General features: G+C 47.9%; 1 protein-coding gene across 3 annotated transcripts in view; it reads right to left on the reverse strand.

Annotated features, from left to right (window-relative positions):
• ERCC3 (ERCC excision repair 3, TFIIH core complex helicase subunit) overlaps positions 1-23,316 on the reverse strand; it is a 1,672,020-nt gene that overhangs the window by 1,371,054 nt on the left and 277,650 nt on the right. For all 3 annotated transcript variants that reach the window (XM_086961802.1, XM_086961803.1, XM_086961804.1), the window contains one exon: positions 18-67. In XM_086961802.1, coding sequence (XP_086817928.1) covers positions 18-67 — 50 coding nt within the window. The remainder of the gene's footprint in view (positions 1-17; positions 68-23,316) is intronic.

The following is a 23,316-nucleotide window of genomic DNA, read 5'->3' on the forward strand; positions in this document are numbered from 1 at the left end:
AAAAAAAGCTTCCTTACCTGTTGTGTTTCAATACCAGCTTTACTTTTCCGTAGCTGACAGTACAAAGCTGTGAGAAAAGAAATATACATATTATACAAAGAATATTGCCAATACCTTCTACACCATTTTACAAACTAATAACACGTCAAACATGCTCCCTGAAATGGTATGGGAAATTAGTTGCTACTGCGCACCCTCTCAGAAGAAACCCTTGCAATTTAAAGATCAAACGTCTACCTTGAAAATGTTAGGGCTAAATCATTCGGGAACCATAGATGCTAACCGCATCAAAGTGCACATTCAAAAGCTTTAATCGAAGACCAAAGTGTTGTATCTCTAACTGTACAGGCGAGTGGAAACAGGTCACCACTGAGAAGTTGGCCTGGCATATGCTGTCCACTAGTTATAGTGGGCACCTTCTACCAGTCCAAACAACCCTTATTGATGATAGTTTAAGACAACCTTTATTGAAAGCTATCCTAGTGGTAGCTATGGAGAGCAGCCTTCAGGCTAAGTCTTGAAGGAGTGTAAAGCAGCTTGGTTTACCAGATTATAACCTCTTGAATGAACAAATGAAAGGGGAACCACACAATGTATATATAAAATATATGTTTTTATTACTAAACAATCTCTACTAACCTCTTTATGAGATTAGAAACCAAGACACACAATATCAACACATTAGAACGGAAGTAAATAGCACAATATACAATGGGCCTCAGGGGAGACCAAACCATATATTAAGAAAGTGGTATAAGAACCACGACTTGACTAGACACAGTGCCTAGAGCACGTAGAATTGTTGGGACCCCAAGGAAACACCCAAGGTAGTGGCACAGGGGACCCACGGGAAATGCATGCAGTTTGAGAACACAGCCGTGAGCGCGGTACAATCCTATGGGCAAGTCGCGGTTAGTATTTTAAAGAATAAGGACACTTCGGGGAGGACTTGGAGCAAACCCTTTTAGACTTAGAAGGTTCTAAGGCCAGCACCCATGTGAGCACCGGAGTTCTCATGTTACCTCACCCAGGGAAGCCGGGTGCATGGGTGCCAAATGGTGTCAGGAATCGTCGCGGTTTTCAATGGCGAGTTGCTGCAAAGTGCTGCTGCCGTGGAAAGGAAAAGTGTCCGGTGCGATCCAAGCCTGGATCGGAGATGTGAAGAACCTGAAAGCAGTGGGGACAGAGTCTGGGTCACTTCAGGGTGACTAGGGGCACGGTAGACCAATGCCCACCAATGTTGGGTGTTTCAGGTGCGATGAGGTAAAGCTGGACTCCACATCCACGGGGACCAGGAGGCGTCGACGACGACCAGAGTCCGCAGGCAATCTGTCCCACGAAGGATGTAGAGTGCTGGGGAGAATGGGGAGGGTCGGTGTCTGGATCGGAGAACAACAAGACTTGGCAACAGCAACCCACGCGGTGAGAGTAAAAAGGCTTCGGGATGGACCAGCAAGGTCCTGGTGACTCCCCAAGTGATGGAGTCAGGACACGTCTGGAGCAACCAAGTAAGCCTATCCAAAAATACAGTACCCTTCTCGCGGACCCACAAGTCGACGGACAAGAGATCGAGAAGGGACCTCAAGAGTGTAGGAGAGAAGGGTCTGCTTTCCTATGGTCACCCCACTTTTTGCTTTTTGCTTCACTGGTTTTCGACTTAATGTGGCTGTGGGCCTGCTAATCAGACCCACAGCCCTGCTGTTCTCTCTCTAAATTCACAACCATGTACTTTAGGTACATTACCAATTGGGATTGGGTCACCTTATGAGCCCCTGTACAGTGTACTATAGGTACCCAGGGCATAGGTGCATCCAAGGGCTACCAGGGGCTGCAGCATATCTTTTGCCACCCCAGGCTGGCCATCCAAACTGACACAACTGGCTGATCACTCAGCAGGGGCAAGGTGGTGTAATCACCCCTTGCTTAGATATAGTATGCCTATGTCTAAACCTATATCTGGACAAATATGCACCTATAAGTCACTCCTATGGCAGGCCTTAACAATCCTGGAGGCAGAGTGCTTGGTTTTATGTGAGATGGTGCTCTAGCATGAGCTGAGCCTGTCTGCAGCTTTCGGAACCATGTCCTTATAACTGTTCTAGGATATTGCCATATCATATACTCTTAAGTGCATTATGAACCTTGCGGTTAAATGCTATCTATGGTTTGGCTTTATCAAAGCAGGTCGTGTAAGGTATCATACGCTTTGGAATACCTCCCCCTCGCCAGTTCTGGCGACGGGGGTAGCATTCCACCCTTCTGGAGGGAGAAGACATGTTACTTTGCTTAAACACGGTTAAATCTAACCAGAGCCCCAGCATCACAAAATGGATGCTGCTGCCACAGACACAAGTCTGGCCCCCTGCTGCTGACCGAAACTCCGGCAAGGGAGGCCTGGACAAAAGGTTTCCTGTCACAGGGAGGTTTTACACCACCCCAGACAGGAGATAGTGGATTGGGGCAGGGAGGGCTGAATGAAACTAGACGCTGCCTGGGGCACACAAGGTGTCCCATGCAAAGCCCAGTTCAAACCGGTCCTGGGGCTTTCCAGCCCCAGCTCTGGCGCAAAACTGGACAAAGGAAAAGGGGTGTAACCACCCCCTTCCTGGGTCCCACCCATAGGAGGGACCTAGCAGGAGATCCAGACCCTTGATTTGGAATAAAGATAGGAGCTGTGCCCATAGACATTAGATCATCCTGACTAAAACTTTGATACGAAACTCTGGACCCTTCGACATACTACTCGACGTAGAAGACTGAAGAATCTCCCATGTGGTCAAGGAGTGACCACCCTGCACAAGCAGGCACCATCAGCGCTCAAAGGTTTTCTTTGTTGTTGCTCCCGCCGGAACTCCAATGACAGAGACCGACAAGAACTGGACTTCCAGACTTCCAACAGCCCGATCCACAGTCCCAGCAAAGCTGAGACCCGTGGAGGCGACGTGAGACGTGGGACCGGCCATCTTGGAAAGCCAGCGAAGCGCTTTCTGTGTAGCTCCAGAGGCACCCCCCTCGAAGCTGTGCATTGGGGATTGAGAAGCCCCAGCCCGGAGCAGCTTTTGCACCAAAGACCACCTCCCCACACTCAGAGTGCTGCGTGGGGCCCTTCTGCATTTTCCTGCTCGAAGCGTCTGTGCGGTCACTTGCCCGTTGGCTAGTGGCCTCTGTGACGACGAACTTGCTGATTTACACTGCTGGTCTGGTTGCTCCAGACTGGCCCTTGCTCCCCTGAATAGGAGCAGCCCATCAGACCTTCCTGGTCTGATCCAGAAGCCATCTTCGATCCCTGTGTGGGTTGCATTTGCCAAGGCCTGTTGACTCTGATTCGAGAACCGACACCGCCGACAGCGAGAGCTTTCGAGGGACAGTCCGTGTCTACCTCCTGGTTGTCGTCGACGCCTCCTGGTCCACGTGGCAGCGGAGACGAGCTTCACGACATCACCTGATTGCAACCCGACATCGCCTGGTTCCTTCCTGGTTCCTTCCTGGTTCCTTCCTGGTCACTGGCTAGTGACCCAGACTCTGTCCCCTCTGCTTTCAGGTACTCTCCATCTTCGATCCACCCTTGGATCCAACCGGACTCTTCTCTCCTGGTCGACTGCAGCATCTTTACCTCCAGGCTCCATAGAACTCCACGAAGAAACCCAACGCACTTTGACACCTATGCACCCGCTTCCTGTGGGTGAGGTAACATGAGTACTCCGGTGCTCCTGTAGTGGTTTACAGCTCTAGTGTCCTAGTTTTAAGTGGTTAAGTTCTAATCCAGTCGGAAGACTCCCAAAAAAAGTACCTTTCTAACTTTTACGCACCATTGACTTGTATGGTAAACGCGGTTGCCTATAGACACTGCACCGGCATCCTGTGGGCCTCCTATGTCCTAACTACTGTTAGTCCAGTGTAGCCCCAGCGATTCTCAAGGCCCTAGGCCTTAGCATTGTTCGTGACGTGGTTCTTATACCACTATTTTAGTATATGGTTTTAGGGGCCACCCGGCCTATCCATATTTTGGGCAACTTTTGTATGTTATATGAAGTTCTTTGTTTAAAGCTTGTGCTCCTGTCCTCATAAAGAGTCCAGGGGAATATTCTAGTAATAAATACATATATTTTATAATATATAACTTGTGTGGTGTCCTTTCATTTGATGTTAAAAGGATTGCATATGGTGAAACAGCTGGCTTCACATGCCCTCTTGAGTTTAGCCTAAGACTGATTTTGTCCATGCTACCCTTAGGATAGCTGGTCTATTTGTATTTGTATTTGTATTTGTATGTCGATTTGTAGAGCGCGATTGCTGCCCGGGGGCGTCCAAGCGCTAAGAAACCAACAGAACAAGAGGGAGTAGCCAGGGCGTTATTGGGCAGCAATGAAGAGGAATGTCTTTAGCTGTTTCCTGAATGAGGTAAGATTAGGATTTTTCCTTAGGTGGAGGGGTAGGGTGTTCCATAGCTTGGAAGCATTGTAGGTGAAAGTCCTACCGCCAGTTCTGGATTTTTTTATTTTGGGAATTGTGGCCGTGAAGGTCTGGTTGGATCGCAGATTCCTAGTGGGGAGGTAGTGTGACACTAGGTAGCGAGTGATGAGAGGGCCCGTTTTTCAGAACGCCTGGTGCGCAATGCATAAGGCTTTGAATTGTATTCTTTGGGGAATGGGTAGCCAATGCAATTTTTTCAGTCCATTTTTTACTGATTGACGTCGAGGAATCTGAAGCAAAGTGCGCGCGGCACAGTTCTGCACCGTCTGTAGTCTCCGTATCGTGTACTCTGGGGCGGCGAGGTAAAGGGCGTTGTTATAATCCAGTCGTGACTGGATAAGGCCCTGGATGGCTACTTGTTTTGCCTCCATCGGTAGAAGATGGAGTACCTTCCTTAGCACTCTGAGGAGGCCGAAGCAAGTGGCTGCCAGTTTGGTGGATTGGGTCCCGAAGGACAGAGATCTGTCTAGCCACACCCCAAGGCTCTTGATGCTGTCCTTTGGGGCCGGAGGGGTACCCAGGCAGGGTGGCCATAGAGTGCTGAGGGAGTTAGGGTTGGCAGGGCCCAGGAGCATAAGCTCTGTCTTGTCTCCATTCATTTTTAATGAGGAGGAGGACATCCAGTCCTTAACTTCCTCTAGGCATTTCCTCAGCCCTCCTTTCGAGGTATGGTTAGCTTCCTGTCCCAGTGAGACCACTAGCTGAGTGTCGTCAGCATATGAAATGATCTTAATTCCATGCTGACGAACAATTTCAGCCAATGGCCTCATGTATATGTTGAAGAGCGCCGGGCTCAGTGAGGAGCCCTGCGGGACTCCACATTTTGATGACCTGCTGGTAGAGGAAGATGTTCCATCAAATACCCGAAAGGATCTGTCCTGTAAAAAGGATTCAAACCAAGACAAAGCTTTGTCCTTTATGCCGATGTTTGCCATGCGGTCCAGCAGTATGTCATGGCTGACCGTGTCGAAAGCCGCGCTTAAGTCAAGGAGGATCACTGCCACTGATCCTCCCTGATCCAGGATGTTTCTGGATTCCTCGGTGACCATGAGGAGCGCGGTTTCGGTGCCATGTCTTGGTCTGAAGCCCGTTTGGGTAGGATCAAGAAGCTGGTGGTTTTCGAGATATTTGATCAGCTGGCTGTTAATGTGTCTCTCTAGGATTTTACTAAGCCAGGGAAGGAGAGAGATTGGCCGGTAGTTACTGAGGTTCGAGGGATCCAGATTGGGCTTCTTTAATAGTGCTCGGACCATGGCTTGTTTCCATTGTGGCGGGACTACGCCAGTAGTAATGGAGGAGTTAAGGAGGTCCATTATGACGGGCAGGGTGATAGCCGAGGCTGACATAATGATGTCTGGCGGGGCTGGGTCCCCCGGAGACCCGGATTTGACTTTTTTTGCCAAGGACTCGAGAGTGGAGAGGTTAAGAAGAGCAAAGTGGTCCAAAGTGGGGGAGGAGTTCAGGTCAGAATTGCTCGCGGTAGAGAGGGTGTTGGAAGGAGCAGGGAATGATTCATAAATGGTGGTAATTTTTTGCAGGAAAAAATCTGCCATGTTGTTGCAGTGTACTGCGGTCTTGGTCTCATCTAGACTGGGTAGTAATTTGGTGAGGCTTTTCACGATACGGAAAATTTCCCTGGGTTTAGATTTCGCTAGGATGATTTCGTTGGCGAAATAGGCTGTTTTGCTGGCCTTGATTTGTTCTTTATATCTTTTGAGTAGTTTTTGGTATTGGATTTTGTTTTCTGGCAAAGAGTCCAGGCGCCATTTCCTTTCCGCTTGTCTACACTGACGTTTTGTAGTTCTGAGGGGTTCAGAGTACCATGGAGCTGATTTGTGACAGCGTTTTGTGGTGGTTTTCCGTTTAGGTAGGGAAAGATCGAGTGACTTGGTGATCCATTCCTCATAAGAAAGGTTTGCGACGCATGGATCCTCATTAAGCGGGGGTGTGTTGCTGGACAGTTTTTTGGTCCATGTCTCGATAGGGAGGCGGGACCACGGTCTGGCTATTCTTATAGTGGGTTTGGTGGCTTGGGGTCTGGGGGTGTGCCATAAAAAAGGGACCAGTAGATGGTCAGTCCAGGGGAGAGGGAGAGGTGGACTAGTTGTCAAATTAGTACAATTACTGAAAACTGGGTCCAGCAGGTGTCCTTGATCGTGGGTAGGGGAGCTGACCAGTTGGTGTAATTGTAACGCGGCAAGGTCGTCGGTAAGAAGAGCTGCTGTGTGATCTAGTTTGGAATCGAAGTGAAAGTTCAGGTCACCCAACAATGTGAAATTGGCGGTACTGCTGACACGTTCAGCCACAATCCGTGCTAGTTGGATGTGGAATTGTTTTGGGGGGCCGGGGGGTCTGTATATGAGGGTGCCTGAGAAGCAGTTGTTCGGCGAGAGTTCCAGACTAAATGCTAGACTTTCGCAGTCTGGGATGCTTTCTGCAATAATTCGGCAGAGGAACTGCTCTTTGTGAACAATTGCTAATCCTCCTCCTCTGCCTTTTGGGCGGTCTTGGCGGGAGATTTGAGGTTAACTTACAACCAATCACCATAAGGGTCGTTTGGACTGGTGCAAGGTGCTCACTAGAATAGTGATCATCATATACCAGGCCAACTTCTCACAAAGAGGAATCACTAAATACCAGCCCACGGGTCACTCGTGGAGTGTAGGCCAGTAATCTTCGGTGGAATCACTGCTCGCGGTCTGGACAACAAGTAGCCCAATGCACAGCCTCAATGATCGCCAAGAAGCATATGCAGCTGCAAATGGTCACGGTGTCCGGGAGGGCTTTGGATCTCAGGTTTGCTGAGAGCACGGATCGGCCTCGGGGAAGCTTGGATACCCACCTCCTGTGTTGCAAAGTCTTCCGAGTCCTTCAGGAGCTACGTAGATGCAAACCGGAGAGTTGAGTCTTTGGTGCCTGCCTTGCAGGGGAGTAACTCCTTTACTCCAAGGCAGATTCTTCGGTCAGCCAATGAAGTGTAGATAGTTGAAGTTCTGGGATTCTGAAGCAGAGTTTCGTTCAGGTAAAATCTAAAGTCCTGTAGTCAGGGGCACTGTTCCCAATAAGCCGCGCGGCCGCGCACTTCACTACCCCCGAGCGCGCAGTGCCATGTGTGGACCGCGCACAGAGGGCACATCCCAAAGAGTATTCGCGCCGCCGCCACTTTTAAAAGGCGTGCGGCGCGAAAAACGGTCATTTCCAAATTGAGGAGGTAAGTGTTTTAATTTGCCCATTTGCGTGTGCTTTTTCTGTTGCCCTGAAGCGCTGTTTGATGTAATGTTTTATTAGTACCGCGAGGCTGCGGGGGAGATTGTCTGCCTTTATTTAGGTATCCATGTTAATCGCAGCCCCTTCACGAGCGGCGATTAACATGGATATTTAAACAAAAGCACTCAATCTCCCCCGCAGCCTCGCTTTACTATCAGAACAATACAGCAAGTTTCAAAACACAGCGTGTGTTTTTTAGGCTAATCTGCCTTGTTCCCAGACTTGCTGTATTGGTTTGGTAGTAAAGCGAGGCTGCGTGCAGATTGAGTGCTTGTATTTAAATATCCATGTTAAGCGCAGCTCGTGAAGGGGCTGCGATTAACATGGATATTTAAAAACAAGCACATATCTCCCCGCAGCCTCACTTTTTTTGGTGCAATATTAAGTAAAGAGGACATCAGAGACAGATATAAGGAACATTTGCACATCAACGGTACCTCTGGTTAGAAACTAAAGTTGTATTCGACATTTCCAGTATTTTATGTGTTTAGCCTACACATTTACATCATCTTGTTCAGAAAATTTACAATTGGCCATTCCCTTTGGTTCACGTCCTATTTCGTAGTGTTGCAACGGAGCACATTCTCAATATAAACAGGATTTTTGAAAGTTTACAAACATGACTCCTCCTAAAGTGAATTAATTTTGAAATCTGCTGAAGCAAAATCATATTAATGTATCCCATATGGTGATGCCTGTGCCTGGTGTACTGGTAACATTAAACTAGCATGAGCAAAATCAATACATCTTGTTTTGAATGCCTAGAACATTTCTAATCCGTTAGTTAACTGTTTATTCTATAATCACTCACACTACAGGAAAACCAGGAATGTTGCTTTTTTAAATACGAAAATATGCGTTTAGAGCTTATGCCACAAAACACAGAAAACATGCTGCTGCCTATAACCTACTGCTATTTACAGTGTTTACAGATTGCAACAGCACAGTATGTAGTGCAATTTCAAACCCTGGGTTTATAATTACGGTGCAGATTAAGTTTATTTTACAATATCATTGAGGGTAAAAATGAGCCAGTTCTGGCCATTTCCTATTAGGAAGCACATATACCTTATGCATTTGTAAATGAAACATGTAATCCCGCTTTTGTAATATTTGTCAGCCAAGTGTTAGCTCTGTCTGAAAAGTGTATTGCTTTTTGTTGTTGTTTTTTTTAATGAAAATTATTTCTAAAAGAAGAAAACAAAAAGCCAAACATTTGCCTGGTTTGTGTTGCTGGTAGGATAAAGTAATTTTATTTAACCAAGTTAATGCACTGGCTGGTCAGGCTATTTATTGAGAGGTACTTTGTGAGTTAATGAATTCTGAGTCTCTAACTCCAGGACACCTCCCTGAGTAAGCCCTGTAAAGCTTGCTTCATCACTCTGAGAATCAAGTGCTAAAGGGGCTTACTTGGTGTGGCCCCTGGAAATCAGGGATAAAGGCGCCAAAATCCCCACAACTGGAGCTCATTAACCCCTCCTTTGTATGTGCAAAATTTGGGTAATTTGCATTTGTGAAACTATGGGACATTTTGGGAAAATTGTGCAAAATGATATGTAATTTTGAGAAATACCAAACTGGTATTTGGCTCTACATTTTAGCGACAAAGGCAATCTTACATCCCTTTTGAATGTGAGGACACTTCAGAGATCGACCACCCGCTTATTGTAGTGGGTATACAAGTTTATTCGTCAACAAGTTACCTGCAGCTCTCTTACAGTTTCTCCTAACCTACCCCATTTCTTCATAAGGACACATTCTATTGCACTGGATCCACATTCTACATTGCATAAGAACCTTCCAGCAACTCTACAGACATATTTTGCAATAAAAAAATGCTCAAAAACACAAGCACCGCAAACAGCAGCTGCTGGTGTTCTGATAATTTGTGGTGCTCCCATGTGCTCACACTAACTTTTTGCCACATATGCTTAGTAATTACACAATGTGGCATGATAATGATTTGTATGGATCACCGACCATTAGTAACCTGTCATCTGTGATAGTGTAGTTTTGGTGTTGGACTTGGCCTTCTCTGCAGGGTCACTTCCAAACTTTTTGCCTTCACCCCTCCTGTTTTCTAAACCCATTTTTGTTGGCCTTTAGGACTCCGTGCACTTTGGCACTTCTTAACAGCGCTAAAGTGCTTGTTCTCTCACCCAAGACATGGCACAATTGGCTTACACTGATTAGCATATTTAATTTACTTATAAGTCCCTCGTAAATTGGTATACTATATACCCAGGGCTGGTAAATTAAATGCTACTAGTGGGCCTGCAGCACGTATTGTGCCACCCACTTAAAGAGCCCCTTAAAATATGTCCCATAACAGCTACTGTAGCCTATATGCAGTGTGTAAGTGCCGATTGGACTTGGTAATATAAATCCCTTACCACAAATAAAGCCCCTGGGTCTGAATGATACCATGGAATTCACACACACAAATAGTACACTATGTGTAAATTATAAACATAAGTGCATACAGTCAGCTATTCTTGCCCAATATCGAGACCCAAGCCCAATAGTGTTTCCAGCTTTAATAATGCTTGTGCATGAATGGAGACATAGCTATGATCTTTTTATGTTACCTGGGATTGTGTTGTGTCTTTGTTCTCCTAAGGATTTGAATTACAACCACTGCAGACCACCATAATGTAGACAATCATCTTCATTATGGTCAATGACAAAATGCTATGATTGCTAGACCTTCATCGTCATCTTTCCCAAGGGATACAATGCACAACTTTGCCAGATCATGATGTGATGTTCGGCTTGATTTCACATCCCCTAGTGGTAATGTGGCTGCACTCCTTATGAGTGAAAATACTATTAGTTCAGTCTCCGTCAGGCCCCAGTGCAATGTATGTTTTGAACTTTTATAGTGTAAACTTACCCATGGCACAAGAGCTTATTTAGTGTACACTATGTGTAGTCTCAAATGTTTTACTAGGGGCCAAAATGAATGGTCTGGTGTGACCGAGGGCAGCATTGAGGCCAGCAGGGTGGTGATAGGAGGGGTGAGTGTAAGGTGGGCATCCAGGAAATGAGGCATGTACATGGTATGGGCAGTGAGTTATGGAGTTATTTTGAGAGTTTCAATCCATGCTGCCCTCTAATCCAAGCTCCTAGTTTCTAGAGGAGTCACAAATTTGATAGTACTGTATTATGCTCTATCTGAATCGTGATCCCTCTCCTGCACCCTGGGGTAAGCCTTCTCTGCTTGATTTTGCTCCTTTTGACGAGTCAAGTGTACAAAGGAAGTAACCTGATTATTGAACTGAACTGAAATAGAATCATAGGCCTCACAATCTCCTTATGCCTTTAGCCACTTAACTGTAAGCCATAGGAGTGGTAGAAACAGGCTCAGTTAAGGTAGTGAGTGCAAAGACCCCCAAACAAGGTGTTCAATTCACTGAGGTTGGCTGACACAAACACCCAACCTCCTCCACAAAATTTGGGACAATGCCATTAGCCATAGTGCTAGGAGATTTGACGTTTAATTCTGGCTTTACCACTTTTCCAAAATATGCTGTGTGAACTCTATTCAAAGTCTGGGAAGGTTCCACAGCACAGTGGCATTTCCTTGGTGAGAGTAGTCCTGGGTCTCACCATGGAACCACTCACACCCCCGTTGTCTAATGAGAAAAGTGGGAACTATGAAAACAAATGGCATGTTATTGTTTAAGTAATCGCAGCCTACCCTTGTGACAAATTTTGCGCTCTTAGGTAATCACTTTCGCAACATATTTTTCTACCCATTTCTTTTACAGAGATATGAAAACTAAATTACACTAAACATTGGTAGTAATTATTTGATAAGAAAACAAGACCATAACCCAACAATAATTTGATTTTACCCATAGGTAGAGAACACTGAGTCACATAGACCACTCACTAAAACGTGGGGTTGTGAAAACATTATGAATCTAGAAACAAGAAGTCATACACTGTGGTGGTATTACGCCTGGTTCACCGAATTGTTTAATGCTAGTCAAACCATATCCTTCCTGTTACATCTGGCACCTTTGGTGTGGTTTTCCCCAAATCTTTTACCTTCATTCATCCTGTTTCGCTGAATTAGTTTTTGTTGGCTCTAGAACTCTGTAAACTTTCCACTGCTAAAGTGCTTTTAAGGATGGTAAAACTGTCTTACACAAATAATGGCAGTTTTAATTTAATTGTAAATCCCTAGTAAAGTTACCATATACCCATGGCTGGTCAGTTATATGCAAAGAGTGGGCCTGCAGCACTTATTGAGCCACCCAGTTATGTTGCACTTTAAAATATGGCTCAGCTCCGCCATAGCTGCCTGTATGTGCAGTTTCAAACTGCCAATATAAACATGGTGCCAGGCCAAAACCACCCTCCTTTTTAATGCATATGTCACTCTAAGGTAGACCCTAAACATTCCAGAAGGCAGGAAACGTTATATTTAAAAAGGTTGATATATACTTTTATGTTTTACATGCCCAGGTAGTGAAAAACTTCCAAATGCAATGTTCACTATTTCAAGGTCAGCCTCTCCCTTAGGATAACATTGGATTACCTAATTATATTTAATAAGTGATTTATTTTGTTTTGGAGCAGGTAGGAATGCCTTGTTTGGTGTCTGCATAATTGTAATTTGAAATCCTCTTCAATGGTAAATTCATATTTTAGGTCACGACTCTGAAAATGCCAGTTTTAGAAACTTTTCATATCAAAGGGGGTATGGCCCCAAACGACAACTAGAAAGGGCCTACTATTAGAAAAACAAAGAGCATCTAGTCATCACATTCATGTTATGCAATTATCACATGGCAAACCAAGAAACAATCATATGGTTTGGAGTATTTATCTGCTCAATTATTCATTATTTTTTAATTGAGCATAGTTAGTCACATATGTTCAGAACAGGGGAGACATCACAATTCAAACAGTGAATGTACATTAACACAATTGACAAAAAACAGTTGATGAGAAAACATTACAATGCACTTGGCCATACATAAACCTTAAAACCAGTCATGGTTTCAAAAAAGAAAGAAACAAACCTTAAGACCCTTAACATGGCGCTGTATGTGTGAAAATGCACCATCTCACTTTTTTAAGTAAACGTTCGGAGTGACATATGGCACTGCAAACGTGCGTGGTCTGGTTCCTGGCGCACATAGCCATGGTTGCAGCGCACAGCGACCCTCCACTGCCGCACACGGAGGAAAAAAACTTAGAGGGAACATTGGTCAGGGGTTTCTACTTTATAACCAAGGAAGGGGTGGGACAAATTCTGGGGACCCACCTATGGGAGGGTCAGGACAGAGGGGTTGCTACACCCATATCCTTTGTCCAGTTTCGCACCAGAGCAGGGGCTGGTAGCCCCTACAACCGGTTTGAGCTGGACTATGCAAAGAGATACCAAATGTTCCCCCAGTGCAGACATCAAAGCACTCTTGGAATGCACCCAACCAGCCCAAATACACTAAAGCCTGTCTGGGAGGTGGTTACACCTCCCTGTGACAGGAAAGCTATTGTCCAGGCTCCCCTGCCGGAGTTTCATCCAGCAGCAGGAGGGCAGACGTGTGTCTGTGGCTGGCAGCATCCATTTTATGATGCCAGGATTCTGGTAAGCTGGTACCGGAGTGGTCATATTTCTCCATCTAGAAGGGTGGAATCATACCTCCCCCGCCAGGATTGGCGGGGAGGTATGATTCCAAGGTGTTTGACGCCAAACATGACAAGTTTCCTTGCAGCCATTTCAAAGTTAGCATTTACCGAGAGGTTATAATGCACTTAAGAGCATATAGTTTGGCTGCATCACAGAACAACCCCAGAGGATAGATTCCGAAGGCTGCAGAGGGGCCCTGCTCATGCATGGGCACCCTCTCATACAAAACCCAGCACCTTGCCTTCAGGATTGATAAGGCCTGCCATAGGGGTGACTGATTTATAGGTTTATATGTGCAGTGATATAAGGTAGATATAGGGAACCTATACCTAAGTAAGGGGTGCATACACCACCTTACCAGGCTGCTGTAGCAGACCTGTGGTGTCCTTTTGAGTGGTCTCTCAGTGGTAGCATAATACATGCGGCAGCCCCCCGAGAGGCCTCTGGGGTACCTATGCCCTGGGTCTATATGATACCATATACTAGGGACTTATAAGGGTACCCCAGAATGTTTTATGCAAGTTCACAAACATGAAAGGAATTTTACGGAAATTTTATTTTCTATTGTTTTTGTTGTTTTAAGCTAATATTTGCTAAATTGTTACGTTTTTTACTAACTATACAATAAACAAATTACTATTACCTACCAACCTCTTCATAAACATTTTGCATGGAAATGACCTACTCAGTCCCAGACTTTTTTTGCACCTTCTCAAATTGTTGAGCGTTACCAAAGCAATTGAGGTGGCGACATCCCTTTCTGTGATATCAGTGACACCAATGCACAATGTTTATTCTTTTAGTTCCTCCACCTGTTTTAAAGACCCGAGCCCGGAGTTGGGGTTTAGGACATGTCAGGTTTATGTCTAAAAAAAAATAGAACTAATAAAAACTGAATGGTGTTGCCTATTTTACTTCAGAGCAATGTTGGCTGACAGACTTTGTGGTGAATAAATGGACCTGGCTCCAGCTGCACAGTAAACTTGCAGCATTACAGTGCATGTAAATGCAGCGGCGGCCGGCGCAGGTAAGCATGTTGGGGGGCGGCATGGCGGGGAAGTCGACAGGCGACAGAATAGGTCAAATTATATAAATGATAACTATTCTGTTCCCCCGCACCACTCCACTGCCCCATCGCACTTACCTGCACCAGCTTCAACTGATGCGTGAGCCTCCAGGGAGTAGGTCTAGGAAGAGAGTAGAAAAGATTGCCCCAAATTACTCTTAATTACCCAAGCTGGCGTAACCACCTAATTTCAGTACTTTCGCATCATAAGAGTAATGTGTAATTGTAGGAGAGTAGGGTCTGCTTTCCTATGGTCACCCCTATTTTTGCTTTTTGCTTCACTGGTTTTCGACTTAATGTGGCTGTGGTCCTGCTAATCAGACCCACAGCCGGCTGTTCGCTCTCTAAATTCACATACATGTACTATAGGTACATAACCAATTTGGTACTGGACACCTTGTCAACCCCTATACAGTGCACTATAGGTGCCTAGGGCATAGGTGCATCCAAGGCCTACCAGGGGCTGCAGCATATCTTTTGCCACCCCTGGCTGGTACTTCAATTGACACAACTGGCTGATCACTCAGCTGGGGCAAGGTGGTGTAATCAACCCTTGCTTAGATATAGTATACCAATATCTAAACGTATATCTGGACACATATATACCTAAAATCACTCCTATGGCAGGCCTTAACAATCCTGGAGGCAGAGTGCTTAGTTTTATGTGAGATGGTGCTCTAGCATGAGCTGAGCCTGTCTGCAGCTGTCGGGACCAACTCCCTTAGCTGTTCCGGGATATTGCCATAACATATACTCTTAAGTGCATTATAACCCATCGCGGTTATGTGCTAACTTTGGTTTGGCTTCATAAACACATGTCGTGTAAGGTGTCATACGATTTGGAATACGACTGGAATACGAATGGCGACGGGGGTAGCATTCCACCCTTCTAGAGGGAGAATACATGTTACTTTACTGAAACGCAGTTAATCCTAACCAGAGCCTCAGCATCACAAAATGGATGCTGCTGCCCCGACACAAGTCTGACCTGCTGCTGACCGAAACTTTGTAGAGGAGGCCTGGACAAAGGAGGAGGTGCTACACCACCCCTGACAGGAGATAGTGGATTGGAGCAGGGAGGGCTGAAAGAAACTAGACACTGCAGGGAGAGCACAAGGCTTCCCCTTGCATAATCCAGTCAAACCGGTTCTGGGGCTCACCAGCCCCAGTCCTGGCGCGAAACTGGGTAAAGGGGTGTAACCAGCCCCTTCCCTGGTCCCACCCATAGGAGGGACTTAGCAGGTAATCCAGCCCACAGATTTGGAATAAGAGTGGGAGCAGTGCCAGATTATCCTGACTGAAACTTTGATGCAGAACTCTAGACCCTTCGACATCCCACTCGACGTGGAACACTGAAGAATCTCCCTTGTGGTCAAGGAGTGACCACCCTGTGCAAACAGGCACCATCCAGCGCCTCACCGTTTGCTTTGTTGCAGTTCCCGCCGGAACTCGAGCGACAGAGATCGACAAGACCCAGCTTTCCCGCCTTCCAACAGCCCGATCCACAGTACCAGCGAATCTGAGAGCCGTGGAGGAGACCTGAAGCGTGGGTCCGGCCATCTTGGAAAAACCACAAAGTGCTGACCGTGCAGCTCCCGAGGCTCCCTCGATGCTGTGCATTGGGGTTTGAGAAGCCCCAACCCCGAGCAGCTTTTGCACCAAAGCTACCCCCTCCACACTCACCGAGTGCTGCGTGGGGCCCTTCTGCATTTTGCTGCTCGACGCGTTGGTCCGGTCGCTTGCCCGTTGGCTAGTGGCCCCAGTACCGACGAACCTTTGAATTTGCTCTGCCATTCCGGTTTCTCTGGGCTGGCCCTCGCTCCCCTGAAAAGGAACACCCTCTCTGACCTTGCTGGTCAGAGTAAGAAGCGATCTTCGAATCCTGCGTGGGTTGCGCTTGCCAAGGTTTGTTTGCTCCAATCCGGAAGCCGACACCGAGAGCCTTCGTGGGACAGCTCGTGATCCACTCCTGGACATCCTCGGTGCCCCAGAGTCCACGTGGCAGCGGAGACCAGCTTCACGACAACCACCTGATTGCCCAACATTGCCTGGTTCCTTCCTGGTTCCACCCTGGTCACTGCTGAGTGACCCAGACTCTGTCCCCTCTGCTTTCAGGTACTCTACATCTTCGATCCACCCTTGGATCCAACCGGACACTTCTTTTCTGGACGCCTGCAGCATCTTCATCTCCAGGCACCATCAGACTTCGTGACGAAACCCGACACACTTTGGCACCTATGCACCCGCTTCCTGTGGGTGAGGTAACTCGTGAACGCCGGTGCTCCTGCATTGGTATACATCTCTAGTGTCTAAGTCTAAAGTTTGGTAATTCTAGTCCAGTCTGAACCTTCCTAAAACAGTAACTTTGTAACTTTTACGCACCATTGACTTTGCATTGGTTCATGCGTGTGCTTTAAGCGCTGCACCCGAGTCCCGCGTGCTTTTCCCGACTTCACCACTGCTAGTCCCGAATAGCCTCAGCGATTCCCAAGGCCTCAGGCCTTACCACTGTTCGATTAGTGATACTTATACCACTATTTTAGTATATGGTTTGAGTAGCCCCTGGGCCTCATCCATAATTGTGCAACTTTTATATGTTTAACTGTGCTTTTGTTTAAACGCTTGTGCCTCTGCACTCAAAGAGTATAGAGGATTATTCTAGTAATAAATACATATATTTTTATAATATATAACTTGTGTGGTGTCCTTTCATTTGATATTACAGGATTGTGATTGGTAAAACAGTTTGCTTCACATGCCCTCTTGAGTTTAGCCTGAAGGCTGCTTAGTCCATGCTACCCCTAGGATCAATCAATCAATCAGAGCATTTGTATAGCGCGCTACTCACCGGGAGGGTCTCAAGGCGCTTGGGGGAGGGGGGTCCACTACTGCTCGAACAGCCAGGTCTTGAGTTGCTTCCTGAAGGAGAGGTGGTCTTGGGTCAGGCGGAGGTGGATGGGGAGGGAGTTCCACGTCTTGGCAGCCAGGTAGGAGAAGGATCTTCCTCCCATGGTGGCTCTTCGGATGCGGGGAACGGAGGTGAGGGCGTGGCTGGTAGAGCGTAGCTGGCGGGTGGGAGTGTAGAAGGTCAGGCGGCCGTTGAGGTATCTGGGGCTTTGGTTGTGGAGAGCTTTGTGTTCGTGGTTGAGGAGTCGGAACGTGATTCTCTTGTTGACGGGGAGCCAGTGCAGGTCTCTCAGGTGTCCGAAGATTTGGCTGTGTTGGGGGATGTTCCGGCGTAGAGGGTGTTTCCGTAGTCCAGACGGCTGGTGACAAGTGAATGGGTGACAGTCTTCCTGGTTTCTGTGGGCAGCCACCGGAAGATCTTGCGTAGCATGTTGAAGCATGACGAGGAGACGGCGTTGACTTGTCTGGTCATCGAGAGGGAGGAGTCTAGGATGAAGGCCAGGTTGCGTGTGTGGTCCGTCGGATTGGGTGCGCTGCCCAGGGCAGGGGGCCACCAGGAGTCGTCCCAGGCGGAGGGTGATGATCCCAGGATGAGGACTTCCGTCTTATCTGAGTTCAGTTTCAGGTGGCTGTTCGTCATCCACTCGGCTACGTCTTTCATCCCTTCGTGTAGGTTGGTTCTGGCGGTGGCGGGGTCGTTGGTGAGGGAGAGGATCAGCTGAGTGTCGTCGACGTAGGAGATGATGTTGAGGTTGTGATGGCGTGTGATGGCCGCGAGGGGGCTCATGTAGACGTTGAAGAGGGTGGGGCTGAGCGATGATCCTTGTGGTACGCCGCAGATGACTTCGGTGGCCTCGGATCTGAACGGGGGGAGGCAGACTCTCTGTGTTCTTCCGGCGAGGAAGGAAATTATCCACTCCAGTGCCTTCTCCTGGATTCAGATGTCGATGAGGCGCTGCACTAGGGTGCAGTGGCAGACAGTGTTGAACGCTGCGGAGAGGTCCAGGAGGATGAGTGGCGCTGTTTCCCCGTTGTCGAGCAGGGCTCGGATGTCGTCACTGGCTGCGATGAGAGCGGTCTCGGTGCTGTGGTTGGCTCTGAAACCAGACTGAGTGGTCGAGGGATCCATTCATCTCCAGGAAGGCGGCCAGCTGTCTGTTGACTGTCTTCTCGATGACTTTGGCAGGGAAAGGAAGGAGCGAGATGGGACAGTAGTTTTTGAGGTTGGTGGGGTCTGCTGATGGTTTCTTCAGTAGGGCACTGAGTTCGGCGTGCTTCCAGCTCTCAGGGAAGGTGGCGGTGTCGAAGGAGGTGTTGATGATGTCTCGGAAGTGGGGTGCGATGATGGAGTCGGCCTTGTTGAAGACTTGGTGAGGGCAGGGGTCGGTTGAGATCCGGAGTGGATGGTGTTCATTCTGCGGATGGTGTCTTCGGTGCTGACCGGGGTCCAGGCGTGGATGGTGGTGGTGGGGGGCGTTGGTGTGGTCGTAGGGTGCATTGGCTATGTCCTGAAACTGTTGTGTATGTTTGCGATCTTGCTGTGGAAGAACGAGGCAAGCGATTTGGAGTTCTTGCGATGGGGTGATGTTGTTGTTTCCGGTGCTAGGGTTTGAGAGCTCTTTGACGATGTTGAAGAGTTCCTTGCTGTTGTGGGCGTTGTTGTCTAGTCGTTCCTTGAATGCTATTTTCTTGGTGGTGTGGATCAGCTGGTGGTGTTTTCGAGTGGCGAGCTTGAGGGTGGTCATGTTGTCTGGTGTCGGGTCTCTGCGCCAGGTTTTCTCAAGGGCTCGGCAGTTCTTAGAGCTCTTGAGTTAGTCGGTGAACCAGGGTGCTCTCTTGTTGCCGGGTCCGCCGGGGGGGATGGGTCTTCAGTGGGGCGAGGTAGTCTGCGCAGTTGCTGATCCACCTTGTGAGGTTTTTGGCAGCTTATTTGGGGTTCGCTGAGCTGGCGGGAGGGTGCTGGCTCAGGGATGTGGCGAGCTGTTCTGCTGTGATCTTGTTCCAGCTTCTGCGGGGAACCTGTTGCGGGTGGTGGTGGGTCGTGGTCCTTCTGAAGCTGAAGTGGACGCAGCTGTGGTCTGTCCAGTGGAGTCCGGTGGCGTGGCTGAAGGAGATGTCTTTGCTGGAGGAGAAGACTGGGTCAAGCGTGTGGCCTGCGTAGTGGGTGGGGGTGGTCACCAGTTGCTTGAGTCCGAGGGTGGCGAGGTTGTCCAGCAGGGTGGTGGTGTTGCGGTCGTTGTTGTTCTCCAGGAGGAAGTTGAGGTCCCCTAGGAGGATGTAGTCAGCGGAGGGGAGGGCGTGCGGGCTGATGAAGTCGGCCATGTCTTCGCTGAATTGTGTGCGCAGTCCCGGGGGTCTGTAGATGAGGGTGCCTCTGAGGGTGGTCTCGGGGTCGGTGTGTATCTGGAAGTACAGGTGTTCGGCGGCTGTGAGGGTGTCGTCGGAGTTGGTCGTGATGCGGATGGTGTTCTTGTGGACGATGGCGATGCCTCCTCCTGTCTGGTTGACGTGGTCCCTTCGGGTGATCTTATATCCGTCCGGGATGGTGATGGCGATGTCGGGCGCTGAGGAGGCGTTCATCCATGTTTCCGTGAGGAAGGCGACGTCTGGAGATGTGGAGTCGAGGAGGTTCCAGAGTTAGACGGCGTGTCTGTGGACGGAGCGGGTGTTGAGCAGGATGCACTTCAGGTGGTTGCTGCTGGTGCTCGTCTTGGCGGGTTCGATGCAGGTCCGGATGCAGGAGAACTTGCAGGATTGGCAGGTGAAGGGTCCGTGGGTACGTCCTGGGGTGGCTCGGTGGCAGCCGGGGGTCCGGCCGGTGTTGAGTGCGTTGAGGGTGGCGGTAGGTCCGGCGGGTGGGCTGGCATCTTCGGGGGCCAGGAGTTCTGGCGCTGGGCGCGGTCCAGGCGCGGACGGGCGCAGACGGGCTTGCCTTTGGCGCACAATCGGCGCGCCCGCTGCGCGTCAACCCTGCACGTACGCATGCACTCTGCCATATATGGAGAGTGGGGGGGGGGGGGCAGGCGAGGGAGGGCAGCTGGGAGGCGGGAGGATAGCTTGTCTATAAGGTTGACTTACAACCACCACCATAAGGGATTGTTTGGACTGATACAAGGTGCCCCCAGAATTGGAGACATCATATATCAGGCCAACTTCTCACAGTAATTATTGAAGTTACTCTGGTGTAATTAAAATTTCACACAGGCCTATCATTTACCCATAACAGTGGATTGTCTGTAGGTATGGCAGTATGACAGTGCCCATCTTGCAGAAGACTATATTGAGTAAAACAGTCTCAACTAGCCTAAGTGGAGGAACAATATATGAATGAGGATTACCTGTGGTGATATTAATGTGGGATTTTCACGTGGAGGTTATGAAGCAAGTTAAAGCGTAACGTCTACATAGCTCCCGAGTTAGACCCCATTTCTTGGTCTTACCACATCGAGCTAAGTAAAATGGGAGTGGTTCTTCATGTCCAGACGCTGGTTGGAAGTTAAGAGTGCCAGTAATAGTGAAAATGTTGAGGAGGCAGTCCCCAATGTGAGGTAGTACTATTCTAGAAAACTTAGAATGGTGTTACTACAAAAGAAGAGAGGCAGGAACCACAGCAAATGACAAAATACAAAAGGTGTATCTTATTTATATAGGCATCTTATAGAAACTGTAAATTCACCTACAACTTTGATCTCTTTTTTAAACTTGCCCATTTACTCGGTTGTTGATAGGCCTGGAAGCCCATATGTTCCTCAGAGTACGTATAAGGTTATTTTAAGGAACATTCTAGTGGGCAATAGTCTGGTGTCCTTGCCTCGCTCATCATGTCCCCTATAAACAGTCTTGCTCTGTGAAATCACCCGAGTTTGATTTCTACAACTACTTATGTGCCAATGACCCTTGAATCTCTGCCTTCCTCTACATCACAAACTCACTCAAATGTCGCATAATGCCGATTCTTTCCAAAAACACAAGTAATTTACAACCTACTGCTTCTAGAATTATTCAGTTTCAGCTCTCCTTTCTACAGAGTTCTATTACCCATTCCCCTTCTGTTCAAGATCATTGAAATCCACCCACAACTTGCCATCCATTTTGGAAGACTACAGAGCTGGATCTGATATACTACATATCATCTCACTGCTTTCTCCAATCACCCAAAAAACACCTTCCTTTCACAATGGATATCTGGTACAAGCATCAAAAATTTGCATCCACGGCTTCCAGGAGCGCAACGCCCATTGGGCTCAAAGGGCTTCAGCTGACACCCCCCACTCCTGTCGTGTGTGGCAGCCCAGGCTGAGACAGATTCCCGGGCACACCCGAGTACTTGACAGGTCTTTAAAAGACCATTTACATGTTAATGAGGCTTTGTTACTTTTCACCCTTTCTTAGAGCCCCTGCATATCCACTCTGCATATCACTGGAGGAGTCCAACCCCCCCCCCCCCCCCCCCACCCCCGAAATTTTTCGTAGCCCCTCCTGGAATTTGGCTCTAGTTGCGCCTCTGACTGCTCCCTACAGCCACCAAGTGAGCGAGCTCACGGTGCTCCAGAATTCCCTACAAAACTTCCTCATTCTAGTACTCAGTTCAGTCCTTAAACTTTAAGTGTGTGAAGAACTAACCATCCGAGATGATTAATTCCGAGAGCTGAAATGTTTCAGCTGCAGTGGGAGGCACGGAGTCTCCTATGCTGTGAAACCGAAAGCGAACTGCTTGTGGTTTTCTTTCAAATTACCGAAGTAGGGGCACGTCATGCCCATCGATTGGGACAGTGTGAAACTAAGGTGAGATTTTTGGGTGGAGTGCGCCCCACAGTTTGAAGAACTCAGTCTTACAGTATGTTAGTAATTTATAGATATGCTCTAGCCAAGGAATGTTTCGGCTATGGTCAAGGGCCAGGCAGTCCATTATTAAATCTCTAGTTAATTTTGCATCCTTTCGCCCATATTCTTCTCCAACAGGTAAGTCGCGCTATATATATAAAATCACTTATGTACAGTACAGATAGTTCTTTATGAACTATAAAGTTAGCTTTAGAATTCGGAACGGCCAGAACTCTTTTTAAAGTAAGAGTTACTTACCTTCGGTAACGATGTATCTGATAGAGATGATTCTAGCCACAGATTCCTTAACATAGAATTGTCCCCAGGAGTGAGACTGGATCCGGAAAACTTGCCACAGCATCCCTGCGTGTCGGGGGGACGGCACCATGTGACTCTGCCCGGACGTTGTCCGTGTACGTGACGTCAGCGAGGATACTTAAGTCCCACCCCGGCGCGCCTACGTCAGTTTTATTCGGAGAACTTTTCCGCTCCACAACACGGAGCCATCACAAACAAAAGCTGTGAAAATACGGGAACAGTGTACGAAAAAATCAGCTAAATAGAAAGGGGAGAAACAAATGGTGAGGAACAGCACCATCCAGAAGAGCGCCAGGCACTTATGGCACCAAACGTCATGGAAGGAAAGAGCAGAGCGTAGCTACTGCGAAGCAATCCTGCAAACAAATACGGCAGCCACCCTGGTGGCAGAAGCATGTGAAAAATTGCAAAGCAGACGAAGAGGTCTGCAACCACAGCCCAGAACAGAGAAAGGCACTGTTAGACCTGTCTGGCTTTTTGGCGAAGTCCCTCCTAATTATTATTTATTTTATCCCCTTTTTGCCCCTCATACCCTTAATAATTTTTGTCTACTGATTTTTTATAGGTGTTGGCCAGGGGGATAGGTGTTCTTTTGCCCCTCATAGTTTTTTACCTCAGGCCCAGAGGCCTGTTCTGTCAGGAAAACTCCTGTTATCACAAAATGGAGGGCCCTAACTGTTACCAACTGCCACACCATAGTCAGCCCCATAGGATAACATTAGGCCTTCCAGAACCTTCTGGACCCTACTGGACTCTTTGAGGCTAGTCTATAAAAGGGCAGGGGGCAGGAGGCCATTTTGTGTAGTCCAGTGTGAGA

The sequence above is a fragment of the Lissotriton vulgaris genome, chromosome 3_1 (assembly GCF_964263255.1).
Source record: "Lissotriton vulgaris chromosome 3_1, aLisVul1.2, whole genome shotgun sequence".
Lineage (NCBI taxonomy): Eukaryota > Metazoa > Chordata > Amphibia > Caudata > Salamandridae > Lissotriton > Lissotriton vulgaris.